Raw genomic sequence first — 19,039 nt, 5'->3', positions numbered from 1 at the left:
ACACGCAGGGTAAGTTAATTGAACGCACAGAATTGTCCCTCGGTGTCATTGTGAGAGCAAATGGTTGTTTGTCTTTGTGTGCCCTGCAATTGGCCGGCAACCCGTTCAGGGTGTCCCTCGCCTGCTATCCGAAGACGGCTGGGATGAGGCTCCAGCGTACCTGTGACCCTCGTGAGGATAAGTAGATCAAATTATGGATGGATGAATAGTTTCTCAACTTTTCAAATCAATGGTTGATGCGAATCGCTTGGTGGTAAGTCGTTAATTAGTTTTACATTGATTGGGTTCATTGGCAATTTAACACCACAGCCACTATACAAAATAAAGAGAGTGAGTTTAATTTCTCAATCCCTCAATGTCCCTGTAAAGCGAAAATAAATGGGCCTTTCAATTTGACACACCACGATGAAGAATGTTTAACTTTACGTCGGCTTCTCGGTCCCAAGGACCGCAACGATATTGTCCGACATGGTAACATTGGAAACACGCAGCCATAAATAAATGCTGAGATGGCCGTCGCATTAAACTAGCAGGACTAGAGTTTGTTTGGCCATATGTGTTTACGTTGTGGACGAGCACCTGTCTTCCGCTTGTTGTTTGTGTGTGGACGGGGTTGACGTTGTCCTTACCGGTTGAAGCGTGGCCGACAGGCGCCAGTCCATCTGTTGTTGAGGGCTGAGATCTTTAATCCTTCACCTCTTCTGAACTTGCTGGCAGCAACTTTTTTTTGTTTTTAAATCAAGATCAAGCTTGCCTTCAATCACGTGCGGAACACCTGAAATCGTTCATCGGCTACCCCAACGTTTTTTTTTTTTTTTTTGAAACAAAAACAAAGGGACCTTCAAAGTCAAGCACGGTTTCCTGATCTACTTGCAATTTCTTCTAAATGTGTTGAATGAGTCAATCGCTCAACTAATAATGAATGCAATTTTCATTGCTCATTTATGGTGGACCAATTTTTTTTTTTTTTTCTCCTGAAGGCGAGTTGGTTTTGAACATAACTTGAACCGTGTGTCGATTCCATTGCTGCTACCACAAAAAAAACAACAAAAAACAAAACCCAACAATGTGGTGTGAATTTCTTAGTTGCTTACGGGAAACGCTTAAGTGTTGTCATGATGCAACACGTGATGAGAAATATTTTGGGAGTTCACTGATCCCAATTCAACTATCTGAAAGCTGTCATGTTTCCGGTAAATGGGCTACATTTCAACATAATGTTTTCATTCTCTATCCACACTACTTTTTGAAAATGCTGAAAAAGTGACTATGGAAACGTATTTATAACTTGTTACTATATTTGCCTTGCAAAAAGGGCTCACCGACTCTGTTTCTGCGCAGGGAATTATTTTTGTCTCCGTCATCCTGTCACCTTGAAAGCTAAATTGAGCCTGCTGTTTCCTTTTAGAAGGCATGAGCGCTGAGAGGGAGGGCTTTTGACTTGAGCCTCGTTGTCAGTATTTCAAAAAAAATAAAAAAAAACTTCACAGGAAAAAAAATGTGTTAGATTTCTTTTTCAAATTCAGTCAGGTGTCTCTTTTTGCTATTTCCTGTTGTTTAGAGGATGTCACGCATGCAATGACCAGCAGTTATCTCCTAGTTTGAAATGGACTCTCTCATAAAAGGGCTAGCGGTGTAACAATTAATCGACCATTAATTGATGAAGTTAATCGATCGGTATTTTTGAGAATAACTGATCGATAATCAGAATAACTGAAATTCCTTTGAATTTCAATTATTGTTGTTATACAGCGCAAAAAAAAAAAAAAAACATGTTTGGGGAAGATTTGCTTGCCATCGCTGATTGAAAAATGTCCTGAAAATTTTAACCGTTTTAACCAGTGTAATCGTTAGTTGCAGCCGTGGACGAAACAGTAACATATTTTTGTACGATGCCATGCAGAGCAAAAATAGCATTTGTATCTTATTTGTTCTTGAGATCTGTCGATTTTGGCCCAGAACTTGTTGTGTGGGAGTTCTCGCTTAAATCTAGCTTGCCTTTGACTTGTCTGTGCCAGTCCCAGCCAGTTTATCTTTTTATGTGCATGGCCACTTTTCTTCCTCTGCACATGCTCACAATGACCAAATAGAGAGTGGGTGGCCTGTTTGAAGGGTGGGAGGGGGAGGCGAGAAGGGATTTATTTATTTATTTATTTAGGTAAGATTTTCAAGAAAAAACAAATCTGGATACACGATGGACGTTTAAAACAAGTGATGGTGTCCATTGTGATGGTGAGACGAGAGAAGCTTGACACAATCAAAATTTTTGGGACTCATCTCCGATCAAAAAACCCCCACCGAAAACCGATCATCGATCTGATCACACGATGCAGCAATATGTCTATTGAAATAACTTGTTTATTTACTGTATGCTATTTATTTAAAAGAGGACACTGTATATTCATGAACAATGACAGATTATCGCTGTTGGCTACTTTCCATCTGTCGTCCCTTGTCATGTTGTAACAGTTGAAGTATACTCGTGTGCGGTTTACTGAGCATCAGCAGAAGTATTGTCAAGCACTTTTGTTCACCGATCTTTGAAATGTCCCAAGAAAGGAAAAGAGGGCGGGGAAAAGTGTGATTTGTATATCAAACATTTATTCATGAGCGAACAAGCTGAACTTGATTTTTTTTTTTTTTTGGTCACACTGGTCACGCTTTCAAAACATTCATTCGACAATTATAAGTAAATACTTGAGTTGGAGCCTTTTCAAAATTATTTCGAATGAATAACTCTCACATGTCAGGATGAAGTGACGTGGCACGCTGAAATTGTAGAGCAGTCTTATACTGTATTGATGGACACGGGGTGTTGGCGTATCTATCTTTGAAGGACAGTGAGAGTGTTCTGAAGTGAGGTTGTCACATTAAGTGACCGCTGCATATATATATATATATATATATATATATATATATATATCATCTCAATTGTTTACAGAGATGATTTAAATAACTTTAAAACGGTGTAATTGTAAACTCTCGCGATTGCGTGTCGTCTTCATCGGTGTGAGATGACGTTGTGGGGGTGACTGGACTATTGTTTCCAGTGCAAGACGTGGCTGTGTTGTCTTGTTCCCTCTGAGTTAACAGAGTTCTGCTCTTGAAATATGCGTTGTAGGGAGGGCGGGGGGCAATCACTCCCCCGCGCTTGTGGTGGGTTTGCTTCCCGTAAATGTCTTTTTGCAGCGTAATCCAAAACTCAGAAGACCCCGATGACTGTACGTAGGCTTTGCTCGCCATGGAGTGGTGTTTCCGAGCCTCAACATATACACAAAGACAACAGAAAACAGCACCTCGTGTGCTCCTGACAGTGACGAGACGGAGGCCTACTGGAGTGGCGAAGGGGGATAGATACTGTTTGAGCTGTTGCTCGATTCCCGAACTTGAAATGCACGGTTGATACGAAAGTCATTCGAGACACTGTGTTTCCAGGAATGTAGCACAAATCTTCTGAATCTGCATTAACATGCAACTTTGATGTCAATTAGCTGACTGAGTGTGCAAGTGTGCGTGTGAGATCGATTGATCACAAGGACCGGTACAACTTGCAGTCTCTTCGATTTAAAATAAATAAATAAATAAATAAAACAATGAGTCAATTTATTAGCTTGAACTGTGATTTCTTTCATTCAATAGATTATTTGTCATATCCCAAGAGACGGACGGTGTGATGCAGCGTAGAATGTACGTCTCTGTGTCCTGTGTGATCAATAGACCTCATGAGTCATCCCCTGACGTGACTTTGAGAAGATTTCAGTCTATACTTCAGCTTTGGTTTCTCCCATAATTGCTTCCGCTTGCCCGTTGACATTATTCCAAATGAAACAAGCTATCAGTCAATAGTGCCACTGTGGGAGTCCTTTGTGGTCTATAAATATCAAGTAGAAATAGCGGACAGCGTTACTGCCTGTTCATGTTGGTTTTGCTTTTCTGGTTTGTCACTAAAAAATAGAACATTAATTTCTTGCTGAATAGTATGCCAAAGGGCTTTGTTGTTTGGATTGGTTTTTTTTTTGTTTTTTTTCCTGTTTTGTGTGCGTGTGTGGTGAGGTTGTGATGAGCAAGACGCAACAGTCATGCACCTCCATTCTACCTTCTCTAGAATTAAGCAATCACAAGTCTTGAATAAGACAAACCCACAGAAATTTACATCAATGGCCGTTTCTCCCTGAGTCGCTGTCACACCATCTAGTCCATGGGTGTCAAACATACGGCCCCTCGGCCCGGAACGGCCCCCCAAGGAGGTTCGATCAGGCCCTCAGGATAATTTAAAAGTGAAAAAATGCATAAAAGACACAGAATGAATAGTTTTAATAAGGGGCAATTCATGGAGGATCCGCTAGGGGCACACTGTTTTGGTCAGAGTAGAAGACAACATTGTTTTGATCAGAGAAGAAGACAACAGCGGGCCTCCGTCTGTCACTGAGACAGACCCAACACAGCAGACGCTATCAAGGACATGTGAATACTTTCTTTACATATTTAATAACACTCTCCTTAGTTTGTAAGGTGTAGGCAGGGATTACATTTGGATTTTATATGCACATGTTTCTTTACAAATCTCGTTTAATCTTAAAATGCATGACTCTGTTTTTCAATACCAATTACTTGTTAAAGTTTTGTGCCTTTGTACAACCAGTGGGATCAGTATTGTTTTGGTTATTTATAGCAAAGGACAGTATAATTTTAATGGTCCGGCCCACTTGACATCTACCGAGGCCGTACGTGGCCCACAATGTGAAATGAGTTTGACACCCCTGATCTAGTCAAACAAACTTGAGTTAAATTTGCACAACAGAAGTGGTGTGGAGCTCTATGGATTTGGAAAGCCATCGCGTTTTATGGCTGAAATAAACTATGCTTTTTTTTTTTTTTTTTCATCTTTCAGTTACCCCTGATCTGCTCCTGGAACCCACCCTGGTACCTTCCCTCCCTGCACTCTCATCAGCGCGGGCCAGCGGGAAGGTCCGGAGGTGCAGCGGAAGCGACAGCGCTGCCAAGCGTCCGCCTTTGAGCGCAGCCCCGAGGCCGGGCCACGGTAGAGGCAGCATGGAGGTGGGCATGCGGGTAGTTCGTGGCACGGATTGGAAATGGGGAAACCAGGATGATGGCGAGGGCCACGTGGGGACCGTGGTGGAGATTGGGCGGCAGGGCAGCACCACCACCCCAGACAAGACGGTGGTCGTTCAGTGGGACAGCGGCACAAGGACCAACTACCGCACTGGTTACCAGTCGGCCTACGACTTGCTGCTGTATGACAACGCTCAAATCGGTAAGCGCTTTTCGACTTCAGAAATGGCACAGAGGAAGATGGCTGACCCCTGACCTTTTGGACTGCGAGGCAAACGTGCTAGCTACAAGAATGCTTAAAAACAAAATGAAATGCAATTTGTGATATGACCCCATTTAAGATTCTACCGACATAGTTACTAATCCTTTTATTTGTCACCCTGGAGCAGATACTTTTACTTAACGTTCTGAAATCTGACGGTGACCAGCATCCTGAGATTAAAAATGGCGTCCATGTTACTTTCTTCAGAACCAACTATTGTCCACCCTCATCAAAAACTACTCAAAGGGCCTTTTTCTTTTCTGTTGCTCACCCATCTTCCTTTTCATGCGCGCGCAGTGGCTCGATCATTGCGTTAACGTAATGCATTTTGAGTGCGCGTGTTCACTCGCTAAATGACAGCCGCTTTATTCATATCATTAGCGTTTTGCTCCGTTCCTCTCTGACAAACGTTGCCATGAGACGGGCGGAAGAGCCGAGCAGTGTGACTCGTCTGTTTGTGCATCAATCACCTAATTCCGCCTTACTGAATTTACGCCTTCCTCCGCCACAGGCGTGCGTCACTCCAATATCATCTGCGACAGCTGCAAGAAGCATGGCATCATGGGAATGCGATGGAAGTGCAAAGTGTGCTTTGACTATGACCTGTGCACACATTGCTACATGAACAACAAACATGACCTGAGCCACTCGTTTGAGCGTTATGAGACGGCGCATTCTCAGCCGTAAGTATTCCGCTCCGCGCTTCTCCAGGATCGTTCATCACCTTTCGTTTACTCGGTCGTCACTGTGCTGTTGGACCAGCCTCCCCTGATTGAGTCAGAGGGGTTACGTGTAGAACTTAAATGACCGACAGTCTGCTTTGTCCTTTTCTGTATGGATGAGTGCTCTCCATTTACCTGCCAGTTATGCTATTCGTCGCTGATTTTTATTTTTTATTTTTTGGTCAGCCGGATGACACAAAGAGTTTCCTACTAATCTTGTGCATACGAGTAACGTATCCAAATAATTAATACCAGTGAAATAATACCGAAATCAAATTTGAAAAAAAAAAACAAACAAAATCAAAACGACAATGAAAGCACAGACGGTACATTTGAACCTAATAGATTTCATCCAGCCATCCATTTTCCGATCCGCTTTATCCTCACAAGGGTCGCGGGGAGTGCTGGAGCCTATCCCAGCTGTCTTCGCGCAATAGGCGAGAAACACCCTGAACCGGACAGGGCAGGCAGAGACGAACAACCATCCGCCCGGGTACTCACACCTAGGGACAATTTTGAGTGTTCAATCAGCCTGCCATGGAATGTGGAAGGAAACCGGAGTACCCGTGGAAAATCCACGCAGGCCTGTGGAGAACATGCAACCCCCATACAGGAAGGCCGGAGCCAGGATCGAACCCACGACCTCTGCACTGTGAGGTCGACGGGCCACTGGACCACCCGGCCGCCCGAATAGATTTCATTCAAAAGGAAACCAATGACTGATAGCTTCCGGCGAAGTAACGGCAATGTTACTTATATTTCAGCCTAAACAAGGGAATTCATTCCATATCTTTATTATTGTGTCATTGTGTGCAGTCACTGCCCGGCGTGGATACTCAGGCAGCTGTTTACCTCCAACACAGCGCTAAACGCGGTGACAACTGTTTATACATTCAGGTCACACAACTTGTGCACTCAACATATTTTCAAGGTCTTTTGCATTGCACAGACAATATATATTTTTAGATTTATATTTCCAAAGTGTAGTGTACACTCGGATATTAACCCTTTCATGCACCCTGTAACCTGATAACATGATAAGATGTCCACTGCAGTAATTGCTGTCCCTGAAAGGGTTATAAATTCCAATTATGATGTTCAGTGGGACGTTTTTCGGAAACCCTCATCGGTATAATGTCATCATTATCGCAAGACTACTGGAATGTGAGCCAAGTGCCGATGTTTTTGCATGTTCGATTTAGCTCAGGCAAAACAACGAGACCCGCCGCCTGCCCATAAACGATTAGTGAGCTGATTCCAAGCCCCCCCCCCCCCCCCCCATGCCTGTCAGTTTGTACATAGTGTCAATAACAAATAGCACAAATCATAATAGTTTGTCACTTCAACTTGATATGTTCATAAGGTCTCCTTGTTTTTATTTTCTCATGTTTAAATTAGAGCATTTTGTTGTTTGTCCCCCCCACGGACCTGTTTGTCTATAATTTGTTATTTGCGTTATCTAAATTGAAAATCTAAATGAAGTACTTAAAAAAAAAAAACAGCAAAATGGCATAGAGATCAGTGAAATTGAACAATTCTGCATTAATGCAGTTGATGATGCTTGGATGGTATCTTGCCTTTTTTTTGACCGGTGGTCAGATAAATTTAAGCAATGTACCTGTAGGCTTTCTCTTGCACAACCTTGTATGTACAAAGCAGTGACGCTTTTTTTCCCTCCTCTCCTGTCAAATACTACCGCGATGACAGAAATCTAGTTCTTGCCTACTACCTGTTATATAATAGTTTGACATCACTTGGAGTTTGGTGGAACAGAGATTGATTTTTCTCAGAAGTCAATAGGAATGTTTTTTTTGTTTGTTTTGTTTTTTTCTCGGCAGTGCCCTTTTGTGTTTGTGGAGTGTTACTTTATCCTCCCTGCTAAGTCAATACAGACCTGTGTTTTCACAATGTGAAGAAATTATATATTGTTTCGCAGATTTGGCTTTTTTTTTCAAGCCTAGCAACATCAATAATAATAATTATAATAATTTAAGATTTTTCAACAGCATGCATTTCTCAAATGAACTATTGCTGTTGGTTTAAGGGGAAGATTCTTATTAAATTTTGTCTGAGATGCAACACTTGTTGCTCTGCTTCTGCTTTTGTTGTAATTCTGCCAGGGGATCACATGAAAACCTCTTTTTGTTCTCATCAGACGATTGGAAGAGAGAAAGTTCTGTACTGTGTGATGTGCAGGGTTTTCATTTCAACTTTTTTCTTTTTTAGTTTTTCAGACTGAATTTTCCCTGGAGCCTGCCTTAATGGCTCAGTCATGGGACCCAGAGTTTTCTTCTTGGAATAGCCCTTCCAAGCCTGGATTCAGTGGCGCTCCTTGTTGTACTTCCTTTTAACTCCACTGCTATGCTCTGGGTCAAGTAGTTCCATTTGAAGTTCATTTCACGCTTCTGTGATGGAATGGAATTGTTACCAACAACGCCTCGAGACAATATTATCTCCATTAGAACCTCACGATATGATAATTATCAAGATTTATGGTACTGTATAAAAACTCAAGGAAAAAAAACTCGTATTGAAAAAAAACAAGCACAATGTTGTGTTTTTGTACATAACAGCAGTGACAAAGAAATGGGATTGGCCAGTCATTTTATTGTCAATTACTCTTATTGGCTCAGCGGTGCAAACTATCCTGGTCTATGGAATTCACCATGCTGTGTTCGGTGAATAACTCTTAGTTATTGAGGCACTTAGGTGCTACTGCACAGATTGTCAATCAAGTCAATTGGTGGAGTGGCTCAGACATGTTAGATTCGCCTTTATCTGGCGATTAGCGTGGGTCCTCATCAGAGGTGGCCAAAACACGCCTAATTCAAATTAAACTATGCTCATAAACAAACCACGACAGGGTGCTGGAACTGCACAAATTGAAAATAACCTGGATCTTAAACAGATGTTGTTCTTTTAATTTTGTGGCAAGCTGACAACAATATTGTGGCAATTCTAATCTTGTGATATCACATTATTGCTATTATTGTCACCTCACTACGAGTTAGACTCTCAGGCAAGATGAATTATTATGAATTATTAATCACATATTTTGGTTCGGGATGTCTCTAAAATGTGAATGCTAAAAGGTTGTTGAGTAAAATCTTTTTTTTTTTTTTTTTAAATTGTAGTCAGTGTGCCTCATGGTATGTGCGTGCTTACACCTGCTGACGGTGCTCGAGAGAGCATATGTGTGTGCCATATGTTTATGAGATGGGCGCTATGCAGTTAGCTAATCGGCTCTTGCACCCAAACAACCCACACGCAGCATCTGGGAACTTATCTGGGCATGTCGCTGCTTAATCCTGCTCTTGCATATCAAGCCGCACCGCTTCACCTGGTCTCTTCTGTGCTCCACCCACTATCACGTTCAAAACTCATCCAGCTGTCAGCATGTAAAGGTTGTAGCCGTTCTACGGGTCCACTCTACAAAAATCCCTTACAGAGTAAATATATAGCTACAATATGCCAGTTATAATGAATGAAGTTTTGAGGGGATTAAGTCGTCGCCGTCCCCCGCAAAAGTTTATTTTTGTGGTTTTCTATTGAACCGCTACGTTCTGATATTCAACATAATACTGCAGGACTGATATTTGTCAGTCACTTTGTGTTTTGCAACCCACCAGCTGCCATGACGCTTGCGTGCTCCTCTGCTCGCTTCCCAAAGGTAAACCTTGGCTGACTTCTCGACCGGGGCCAGTAGTTGTAGCTCTACTGCTGCAATCCCGTCTGGTCAGAAAGGTGACATTTGGTCTTTCTGGATTAGAAATCTTGATCCCTTAATAGAGCTGTTGTCTTTCTCGGAATGTCTGTTTGGATAATGCCGGAGACTGCCAATCTCTTTGCTTTCTTATTGTCGTGTCATCAGGTCATTGGCAACGCGAGCATTATAATAGCACTTTATTAACTCATTCACTCCCAAAGACGTTTTTAAACATCTTTTCAGACTTGGTCCAGAATTGGCGGGTACTGAATGAGTTAAGCCAATGTGCTATTATTTTGCCCCTCTGTGCCTAAGATAAATCATATATGATGTACAGCAGAGGTGCCCAACCTTTTTTGACCGAAGATCTACTTTTTGATCAACCAACCTCCCACGATCGACCCCCCCCCGTTACCGCACACGCACGCACTGAAACATGCCCGCCATGATGAGCAGCAGCCATAATGATGCCTAAGATGAACAAAACAGAAAAATTGTCTGCTCGTTATTGAGAAAAACATGCCAAACTTAAAAATGAAAATGTCTCGAAAACCTAATGTACTAGGAATAAACAAAATAAACAATGTCAAACATACATAAAGGGACACATGAAGCCATCTCTGACTAAAATTTGTGGTTGACCAGTGCTATTTAACATAGCCCTCTCTCTCTGGTGCACCACCGACATTTCACACGTCCGACCGGTTTGTGTAAAGTTCATTCATCTTTAAAAAAAAAAAAAAAATTGTGTCATTCCTTGCCATGTATCCTCAAATTATTCAGTAATGATGAATTTTCCTCAACCAGTGAGCAGTGGTTTGTCTCACTGACATCAGCTCAGCATGCTCGGGGTTCTGGCTGACCAGGTACAAGAAAAGTGGAAAAGCACTCATAGCCGCTGGTTATTGTAAAGTGCAAAAGCATGACAGTTGTGAATGTTGGCGTGACCTGGGTCATGGTGAAGGAACTCAACGGGATTCAACAAAGACATGTGACGTCGGGATGCCTGGTGTTGAACTTGGCTCCACTTAAGCGTTTAAGGCAGCACCAATGCTTTGCCCTGAGCTTGCTTGCTCTCTTAAAGCTCTGCTTTCAAGGATTAGCCTCCAAGCATCTATCTTCAAAAGCACACTATTCCCCAGCACGGCTCTGTCCGAGCTCGCGCCGTTTGCCGCCTCCTTCTGCTGGAGACTGTCGGAAACTGGACAAGTCTGTCCAGAGAGTGAATTAAATTCAAGCTTGACGTTTTAATGCGAAGCTAGATAAAGCCTTCGAGTGAGATTTATGGCCTTCACTGACATTTATTGACGGCATTCACTGGACTCTGTTTGTTTGTTTTTTCAATATGAACCGTTCGGCGATGTTATCCGGCTGAAATGAGCGTTGGCGTTTGATCTTTTCAAGAAAGTATGGGAATAGGCAGTTCCTTTGCACCAAGATCTGATCAAATCTTTACCATAAGGTATGTTTGCTTCTAACTGTCTTCAGTCTCTTTGCATTTAGATTTAGAGTAGAGGGTGTAGTTTGTGCTGCTCGCAGGAGCCTGTTTTTTATACCATAAAATCTTTGGCTGTGAGTGTCATTTTAGAGGCGGTATCCTGAGTTAATATTGTGTCAAAACTGATTCATGCAAATGGCTTTACCTCAGGACAGGTGTGTCAAACTCACGGCTGACGGGGCAGCAGGATATTTTGCGGCCCCTTGACATCAAAGTTTAACGTTGGTGCGGTCTGCCACCTTTTTTTGGTGTGTTATTCGCCAGGCCATTGTTATTATTTTTATCATCTATGGGCGACCATAGCTCAAGCTCATTACAGCTTTCGGCAAAATGTAATTCTGAAGTGGCACAAAGTGGAAGGAAAAGATAACCTGTCACCCAGTCATGTCTTTTTCAAAGCCTGTGAAGTGAAGAAAATTGCATTTTGGTGGGGTGAGGGGCGCCCCGACGTTTCGTGACTTTTCAGCGTAAAGTTGTTCTGCTCAAAAATTATCACGTCATTAGTCAACTAGACATGCTGAGAAGTATGACCCGGTCACCAATTTTGCTCACTTTCTGCACAACTGTTAAAAAACTGAACTGTTCTTCATAAAGATTGAGAAGACGGGATTAGTTCGACTTGTTTGAGTTCTGTACTTACCGACTCTACTCGGTTCAGGCGGTCACAACTTTACATAGGTCCCTTTTTGTCCTGTTACATATCACGTAATTATGTAATGCATAAATATCCTCTGTATGAATCAATTCATTATAGAGGAGCTCCACTTATTTGGCTTGCGGCGTGTTTCTAAGAGAGGACATTGTGTTTTGTTAGCACTGTCTGTGTTCTAGGACAAAGCGCTATGCTTTCAAAGAGTTTCCTAAGCTGTCTCTACATGTTTCTGTCACAGAGTAAGCTTGGCACCGAGGCAGAACCTCCCACGGTTCATCCTCAAAGGAATCTTTCAGGGGGTTAAGGTGGTTCGTGGACCTGACTGGGACTGGGGCAACCAAGACGGTGAGTGGGTTGTGACGGGGTCGCCGCTCTTGCCCCCTGAACTTGAATTGCTGATTGGACTGCCGTGCCGCGGCATCTTGCCTGGGGATCCGTGCCTTTTCAAAGTGTTTTTATTCATCCAAAGCTCCTTGAGCCTAACCTCACATCATGTTAACATGTCTGCATGTGCCCGTTTTGCCTTTCACCATTTCCATTTCGTTGTCCCTATTCTTCACTACAGATTTTTACTAACGCAAAAATGAAATGCTACTTTGAGGCAAATGTGAAACGTATACACTGTGTTTATTCCTGGTTCCGTTGTCCCTGAACATAGCTATGCTCTCCATTTCTGGGCTGGAGCGAATGAGTCAAAATGTCCTTTTAGTGGCTTTGAGATCAAGACCTGGGGGTTATGCGAAGGCACTCATCTGGTCTAGATGCTCTATGTGGTATGTGCGTACAGGAGTCTCTGAGCATGCTCAATCACCTCCAGCCCGCCATGTAGCCTTTCATGTCACTGGTTTATCTGGTGCGTTTGGGCACCGAGGAAATACGCACTCGTGCTTTGTCACTTCCACGCCGCACTGAGAAATTGAACTATTTTCGTCACACACTTGTGTCGGCCTTAGACCGTCGTGACCTCACCACCTTCTATTTTCACCGGCATGATTACGTCTGCTGTAATCTAATTTCTTCCCTTTCTTCACGCCTCGTGTAACACCGTGACGTCTCTCCGTCTTCAAAGACCTCTCTCTTGATCTCCTGTTTACCAACACTCTGATTATCTCTTGCCAATTTGTTTACGTGTGTGTAGGCGGGGAGGGTAAGGTTGGGAAGGTAGTGGACATTCGTGGCTGGGATACGGAGTCTGGTCGCAGTGTGGCTAGCGTGACCTGGACTAATGGCACCACCAATGTCTATCGAATGGGGCATAAAGGCAAAGTGGACCTCAAATATGTGTCTGACGGCCAAGGAGGTTTCTACTACAAAGACCACTTGCCGGTACTTGGTAAGACAGATTCTTCTACTAATCGCACATTATGTAAAGTAACTTCAGCTCATCAGTAGTTTTGCGATTGGGATGGGAAAAAAAAAAAAAATCATCTCTACTTGTTGGTCCATCCAGGAGAGCATGCGGAGCTGCAGCGCCAGGAGAGTGCTGATGGCCACTCTTTCCAGCAGGGTGACAAAGTCAAATGTCTCTTGGAGGTGGACATTCTGCGGCAGATGCAGGAGGGCCACGGGGGTTGGAATCCCAAAATGGCGGAGGTATTTTAATACTGTCCTCTATCAATAGTCATCCAACTGGAGTGTTGTATTTTTCAATCCAGAAGACTTGGATCCATTATATTGTCATTAACACATTGTACCGATGGGCATGATCAATGAATATTGATTATTTTAATTAAGAATTTTGTTGATCACACACTCATTGTATTGCATTGCATAGTGTAGTTCAGTGGTTCTTAACCTTGTTAGAGGTACCGAACCCAACCAGTTCATATGCACATTCACGGAACACTTCATTAGTGAAAAATAAGTTTGTTTTTTTTTTTTTTTTTTTTTTACAAATTCAAGACATAAAAAAACTGAAAAAAGTAAACGAAATAGTAATTATAAGTATAAAGTACACGTTTTTTAATTGTGCGCAAAATGCACCAGCCAGTGATGGCCAAACGGGCGTCATAACTGAAACGTTGAGTCGGGTGTGTCTTAACCTCCATGGCCGCAGCTCTGTCGAACCCCTGAGACTGATTCACCGAACCCCTAGGGTTGGATTGAACCCCGGTGAAGAACCACTGGTGTAGTTACTACAGCTGCATCTCATACAAAGAAAAGGAGCCGAAAGAGATTTTCTATTAAACGGCAACCAGCGGGGTCCGGAGTAAAAATCAAAGAAAGAGAGCAGGTCTACTTTACTACTATCGTACATTGAGATATCAAGTACGGTAACACTGACGGTCACGGCTGGAATAGTTTAATTTGTATCATGTTTTTGCATTTGAAATAAGCCTGAGCATAATAGTCGGCGCATTGAGTGAGAATTCTGAAGATCATTTGGGTTGATTGTTGGTTAATTGTGGCCTTCGGCGATTAAGGCAAAAATGTAAATGACTTTGCAGTGGCACCCAGTCGAGGTTGATTTACTCTCAGCTCGATTGCTTGTTTTAAGAAGAACATGGCCGCGTTGTGCTACACAACACTTCGGATGAACTCCTCCACGCGGCATTATTCTGCCAAGTACGGCACTGACTTTGAAACAGGAGTCAAAGATATTAAGAGAGGGATTCTCCCATATCACTTTCATTTCAGACCCTTTCTTTACCTTAAATCTTTGGGGTTAAAAAAAAAAAAGGACAAAAATATACGAATAAGTGCCTGGGATTCAATGTGTGGAATCTGAAAAGATATATAAATCTTGTCTTTGGCACTGAATGAGTAAGAAAAATAAAATGCTAGCATACAATAATGCCGGTGGCTCAGATGGACTTTGGTGTTTGCCGTAGTGATAGAAAACAACAGTGTTAGCGCTTGAGGTCCTTGCTACCAAAGGGAACATTTAGGTCAAAGCAATGTAGAGAGAGACCGAGGGCCAAACAGCCTCTGTGTGTTTGCAGTACATTTGCCGGATCGGGACAGTTCATAGAATCACTGACCGGGGGGATGTCAGAGTCCAGTACAGCAACAACATCCGCTGGACTTTTCATCCGGGGGCCCTTACCAAGGTACTCGCTTACAGTTTCATCTTGCGGAAAATTCCAATTTTAATCCAAACAGTTTGCGAGCCTGTATATTTTATCGTCTGAAAACTGATGCTTCCAAATATATATATATATATTTTTTAATTCTCCTAGGTGAACACGTTCGGGGTTGGGGAACTGGTGCGAGTATTGGAGGACATAGATAGTGTCAAGAGGCTGCAGGCCGGCCACGGCGAATGGACAGACAGCATGGCTCCCGTACGCTCCTGCTCAGGCTACACCAGCATTCATTATTACACTAGTCAAATGACCCGGAATGTCTTGATATTCTCTAAAAGACTGTGAGAGCACAGGGGCATGATATGAGATCAGTGTCTATCAAGCCTTGCTTATCCGCCTAACTTACGATGTTTCCGCCAGGTGGTCGGCCAGGTCGGTAAGGTGCTGAAAGTATATGCGGATGGTGACCTCCGTGTGGCGTTTGGAGGCCAGACTTGGACGTTCAACCCGGCGTGTCTTTCGGCTCAGCCCCTGGAGATGGACGCCAACCTCATGACGGCCGAGAACCCCAACGAATCTGGAAGTATGGCCTCTGTCAGGATCAAGGGGCCGATCTCAAACGCTCGACGTTTGCGCATTCATCTTCCCATGTTGTCCTCCCAAGTGCTCGGTGGCTACTGTGAATGGACGCATTCATGTATTTGCAGCATTCATTCTGTCTCCTTCTCATTTGTCTTCTTGGGGTTTCTTACTCGGAATAAGTTTCCTCTATTGCATGGTCCTGATGCTGCATGTTGATATTACATATGATTTTTTTTTTTCTCACCACTGTGCGTTTGCAGCGTCGTATCTGTATGTGTGTGTGTCACTTTGCATGGCTGGGGCATTTTGACTCATTCCTGAAGTTTGTCAACTCGACAATTCTAAAGCATCCTTTTTCTTTGTGGTGTTGTTTCAGGCCACCGAATGGCTTTCGAACACCATTGCTCATATCGCCAGTAGTGGACTTGGAAAAAAGATCAAATTGTTTTCTTGCTCTCTTCCCATCCCTTCCTTTCCCCTTTTCCTCCTCCCTCTGCCACTGCTCAGGTACGGTCATTTCTGTGTTGGAGAAACTGCTGTCTCAATCCACAGAGCAGGACAATCCCAGTCGGCTCGTCATTGAGGCAGCACACGGCAGTGCCAATAAAGTCAGAGAGTTGTTGCAGAAGTATCCTGATAAGGTGAGTTCTGGACTTTTACTTTTTGCATCATGTCAAGGGAAGATCTATGCTGGGTGAACCTTTATTCCCGCAGGCAAATCTTGATAGATTTTTTTTTTTGTTGACAATGTGGTCATGTACTCATGAATACTTATATATATTATAATAATCTAACAGTGAAGCCATTTTGGCTTTACGTCCTAATGTAGTCTTTGGAAAAGGCAGATTAAGAAATAAGAATCGGCAAAAAACATGAAGCCGCTCTGTCTGTATTGGAGAGAAAATTCAAGACTGTGTGAGAGACGTGCAAAGACCTGCTGCCAAAGTGGAATGCCTTCAATACCACCCACGCCCAGTAATGCCTTGACCCACGTCGCCCTGATGATGCAGATGGAGGGCGGGGCATGACTCACATGTGAGGGCAATCGCTCTGTTGGTGGTGATGAGCCCGCAGGAAGTATGCAGTGAAATACTCAAATTTGACGTGTGATCTGTCAATATGAGTCTCTCCCACTAAAAAATAAATAATCAATCAGGACTAGGATACAAATTACATCACAATAAATTAATAATTATCAAAGTGGTTAGATACTTAAATCCATGAATGACAAAAAAAAACAAAAAACCTCAAACGCGAAAGGGCTGCCACCCAAAAAGGCTTAATTTAGAACCCTGACGTATACATTTATGCATATGTACTGTAAACACTATTTGTATATTGTGGCGTATTTTTATATAAATTTTGCAATTCAATATCTGCACATAATGCTTCATTTATGCATATGTACTGTAAACACTATTTGTATATCGTGGCGTATTTATAATATAAATTTTGCAATTCAGTATCTGCACAAAATGCTTTACTGTCAGGAGTAATTTGTACAATTCAATTCAACCAGACGTTTTAATAGGACATTATACTGTAAGGAATCTCTAAAGACAATATTTTGTTTTTAAATAAGCCAAATGACATTGATCTGATTTTTGTATAGCAAAGTACTTCCTGTATAAGTGTGTATGATGATCCTATACGTATTTGAATCTGCCGATGACGACTATGATCCACCTATTGGGATTACACGCCACGTGTATGAGCAACGTGGTTGACAGTCATACTCAAGATTATTCCCAGACAGAGTTAATTCGTGCCTGCTTGCGCTCAGTCCACCTGCACTGAATCGTCAACTGCGCTTACACTCGTGGCAGGTGGACATCAAGAACCAGGGCAAAACTGCACTGCAGGTCGCTGCGCACCAAGGCCACATGGAGGTTGTGAAGGCCCTGCTGCAGGCCAACAGTGCCGTTGAAGTCAAAGATGAAGACGGAGACACCGCATTACACTACACGGCCTTCGGGTGAGGAGTCGGAACGCGGCTGTCTTTGTTGCTTTGCAAAGAGTCAGAATGCAATGATTGTCAAATTTGACAAAGGGATAATCCACTCAGAAGAGACTTTAAGGTGCCGAATCGGCCTGCTATCTCCTCTCCTCGGACTAACACGTGCTCACATGGGCTGCATCTCAAAGTCTCATCGGGGATTAACGCAATCGTTAAACACAGCTTTGTGAAGTCGGTTGCTGCTACACTTGTTAAAAAAAAAAAAAAAAAAAGACAATTTTTCCACACTAATCTGAATTGGATCCATCCTAAGTATTGTACTGATTCCATCTCTTTGTTTATATCCTTTCTAGTAACCAGGCAGAGATTGCACGGCTACTGTTAAGTAAAGGAGCAAACGCTAACATCTTGAACAACTCCATGTGTACGGCGCTCCACATTGCTGTCAACAAGGGCTTCACAGATGTCGTGCGCGTGCTCACTGAACATTCGGCTGATGTTAATCTCCAGGTGAGAGGGCTTTCCTTCATGCCGTGAGAATTCAGTCGTCATTTATTCTGCACACGGGTTTTGTTACTTTTGGAAGCAAATGAGGAAAATGCAGTTGATGTGCTATCCATTTCACAGAGTCGTTGTCATGGCCCACTGGAGCTGAGTTCATATCACTAGGGTGTTTTAAAGCACTCGTCAAATTTCACCAATATTTTGGTGTTGGACTGTGACCCTTCACTTCCACCCTATTAAAGTAATTGAGTGTCTCTTCTGAAGCTGCCTCAGAGCTCACTCACAGCATCTTCTTCTGCTTGACTTGCGTGGCCATTCAACTAAAAATGTGCCATTGCAGTCTTGCGTTTGCGCTTTCCGACAGCTCCAAGAATTCCAAATTTGATTTGAAACCCTAATTTAAATGTTATTTGTACAGCTTTAAGCAAAATGCTTTTTTTCACGGGGAAGAGTAAAACAGTTAATAATACTCAGATTCCACCAAACATTTTCGAAGGCTGGAGTACAGGCCAAGGAAGAATTTATAGAATTTTAGGTTTACAGCAATTTATTTTCACCATTCGATTCACAATGGTATCAAGCGGATGTGTCCACACAATCCATAATCATAATGGCATTGTTATAGCTACACAGGATCGTAAATGGCCATTACATTACATTTCTAACTTGTCATGATTGTCTGTTGTTATTTTATAGATTCAATAGTCCTGCTAACATTTAGCTTCATTGGCAAAAATGGTTTACTTTTATTTAACCCCCCCCCCCCCTCCCTCGCCAGGATTCCTATGGCGACACACCTCTGCACGATGCCATTGCTAAAGATTTCCGCAATATCATCGAGATTCTTGTTGCGGTGCCCAACATTGACTTCACTCAGCAGAACCACAGAGGATTCAACCTCTTGCACCATGCTGCTCTCAAAGGAAACAAACTGTGAGTCAAGTTCATTCTGTCATAGAGCGCTTGGGGTTTAAACGCCGTATACAGAACTGCCACATGTTGTGGTTTGTCCATATTTTGTTACTGGAATCATTCAATTCCGACTCGTTATGGTAAC

General features: G+C 42.8%; 1 protein-coding gene across 3 annotated transcripts in view; it reads left to right on the top strand.

Annotated features, from left to right (window-relative positions):
* The window catches only part of mib2 (MIB E3 ubiquitin protein ligase 2), a 35,505-nt gene that overhangs the window by 8,133 nt on the left and 8,333 nt on the right, over positions 1–19,039 (top strand). For 2 of the 3 annotated variants that reach the window (XM_019868042.1, XM_019868040.1), the window contains exons 2-13: positions 4,892–5,275; positions 5,847–6,018; positions 12,152–12,258; positions 13,052–13,246; positions 13,364–13,506; positions 14,856–14,963; positions 15,093–15,197; positions 15,360–15,636; positions 16,029–16,162; positions 17,348–17,496; positions 17,832–17,988; positions 18,761–18,915. In XM_019868042.1, the coding sequence (XP_019723601.1) occupies positions 5,053–5,275; positions 5,847–6,018; positions 12,152–12,258; positions 13,052–13,246; positions 13,364–13,506; positions 14,856–14,963; positions 15,093–15,197; positions 15,360–15,636; positions 16,029–16,162; positions 17,348–17,496; positions 17,832–17,988; positions 18,761–18,915 (1,925 nt within the window). In that variant the 5' untranslated portion in view covers positions 4,892–5,052. The remainder of the gene's footprint in view (positions 1–4,891; positions 5,276–5,846; positions 6,019–12,151; positions 12,259–13,051; positions 13,247–13,363; positions 13,507–14,855; positions 14,964–15,092; positions 15,198–15,359; positions 15,637–16,028; positions 16,163–17,347; positions 17,497–17,831; positions 17,989–18,760; positions 18,916–19,039) is intronic. The other variant, XM_019868041.1, reaches the window with a different exon arrangement.

This window comes from Hippocampus comes, unplaced genomic scaffold (genome assembly GCF_001891065.2).
Source record: "Hippocampus comes isolate QL1 unplaced genomic scaffold, H_comes_QL1_v1.1 scaffold157, whole genome shotgun sequence".
NCBI classification, from domain to species: domain Eukaryota; kingdom Metazoa; phylum Chordata; class Actinopteri; order Syngnathiformes; family Syngnathidae; genus Hippocampus; species Hippocampus comes.
This window is presented reverse-complemented; position numbering and strand designations above follow the sequence as displayed.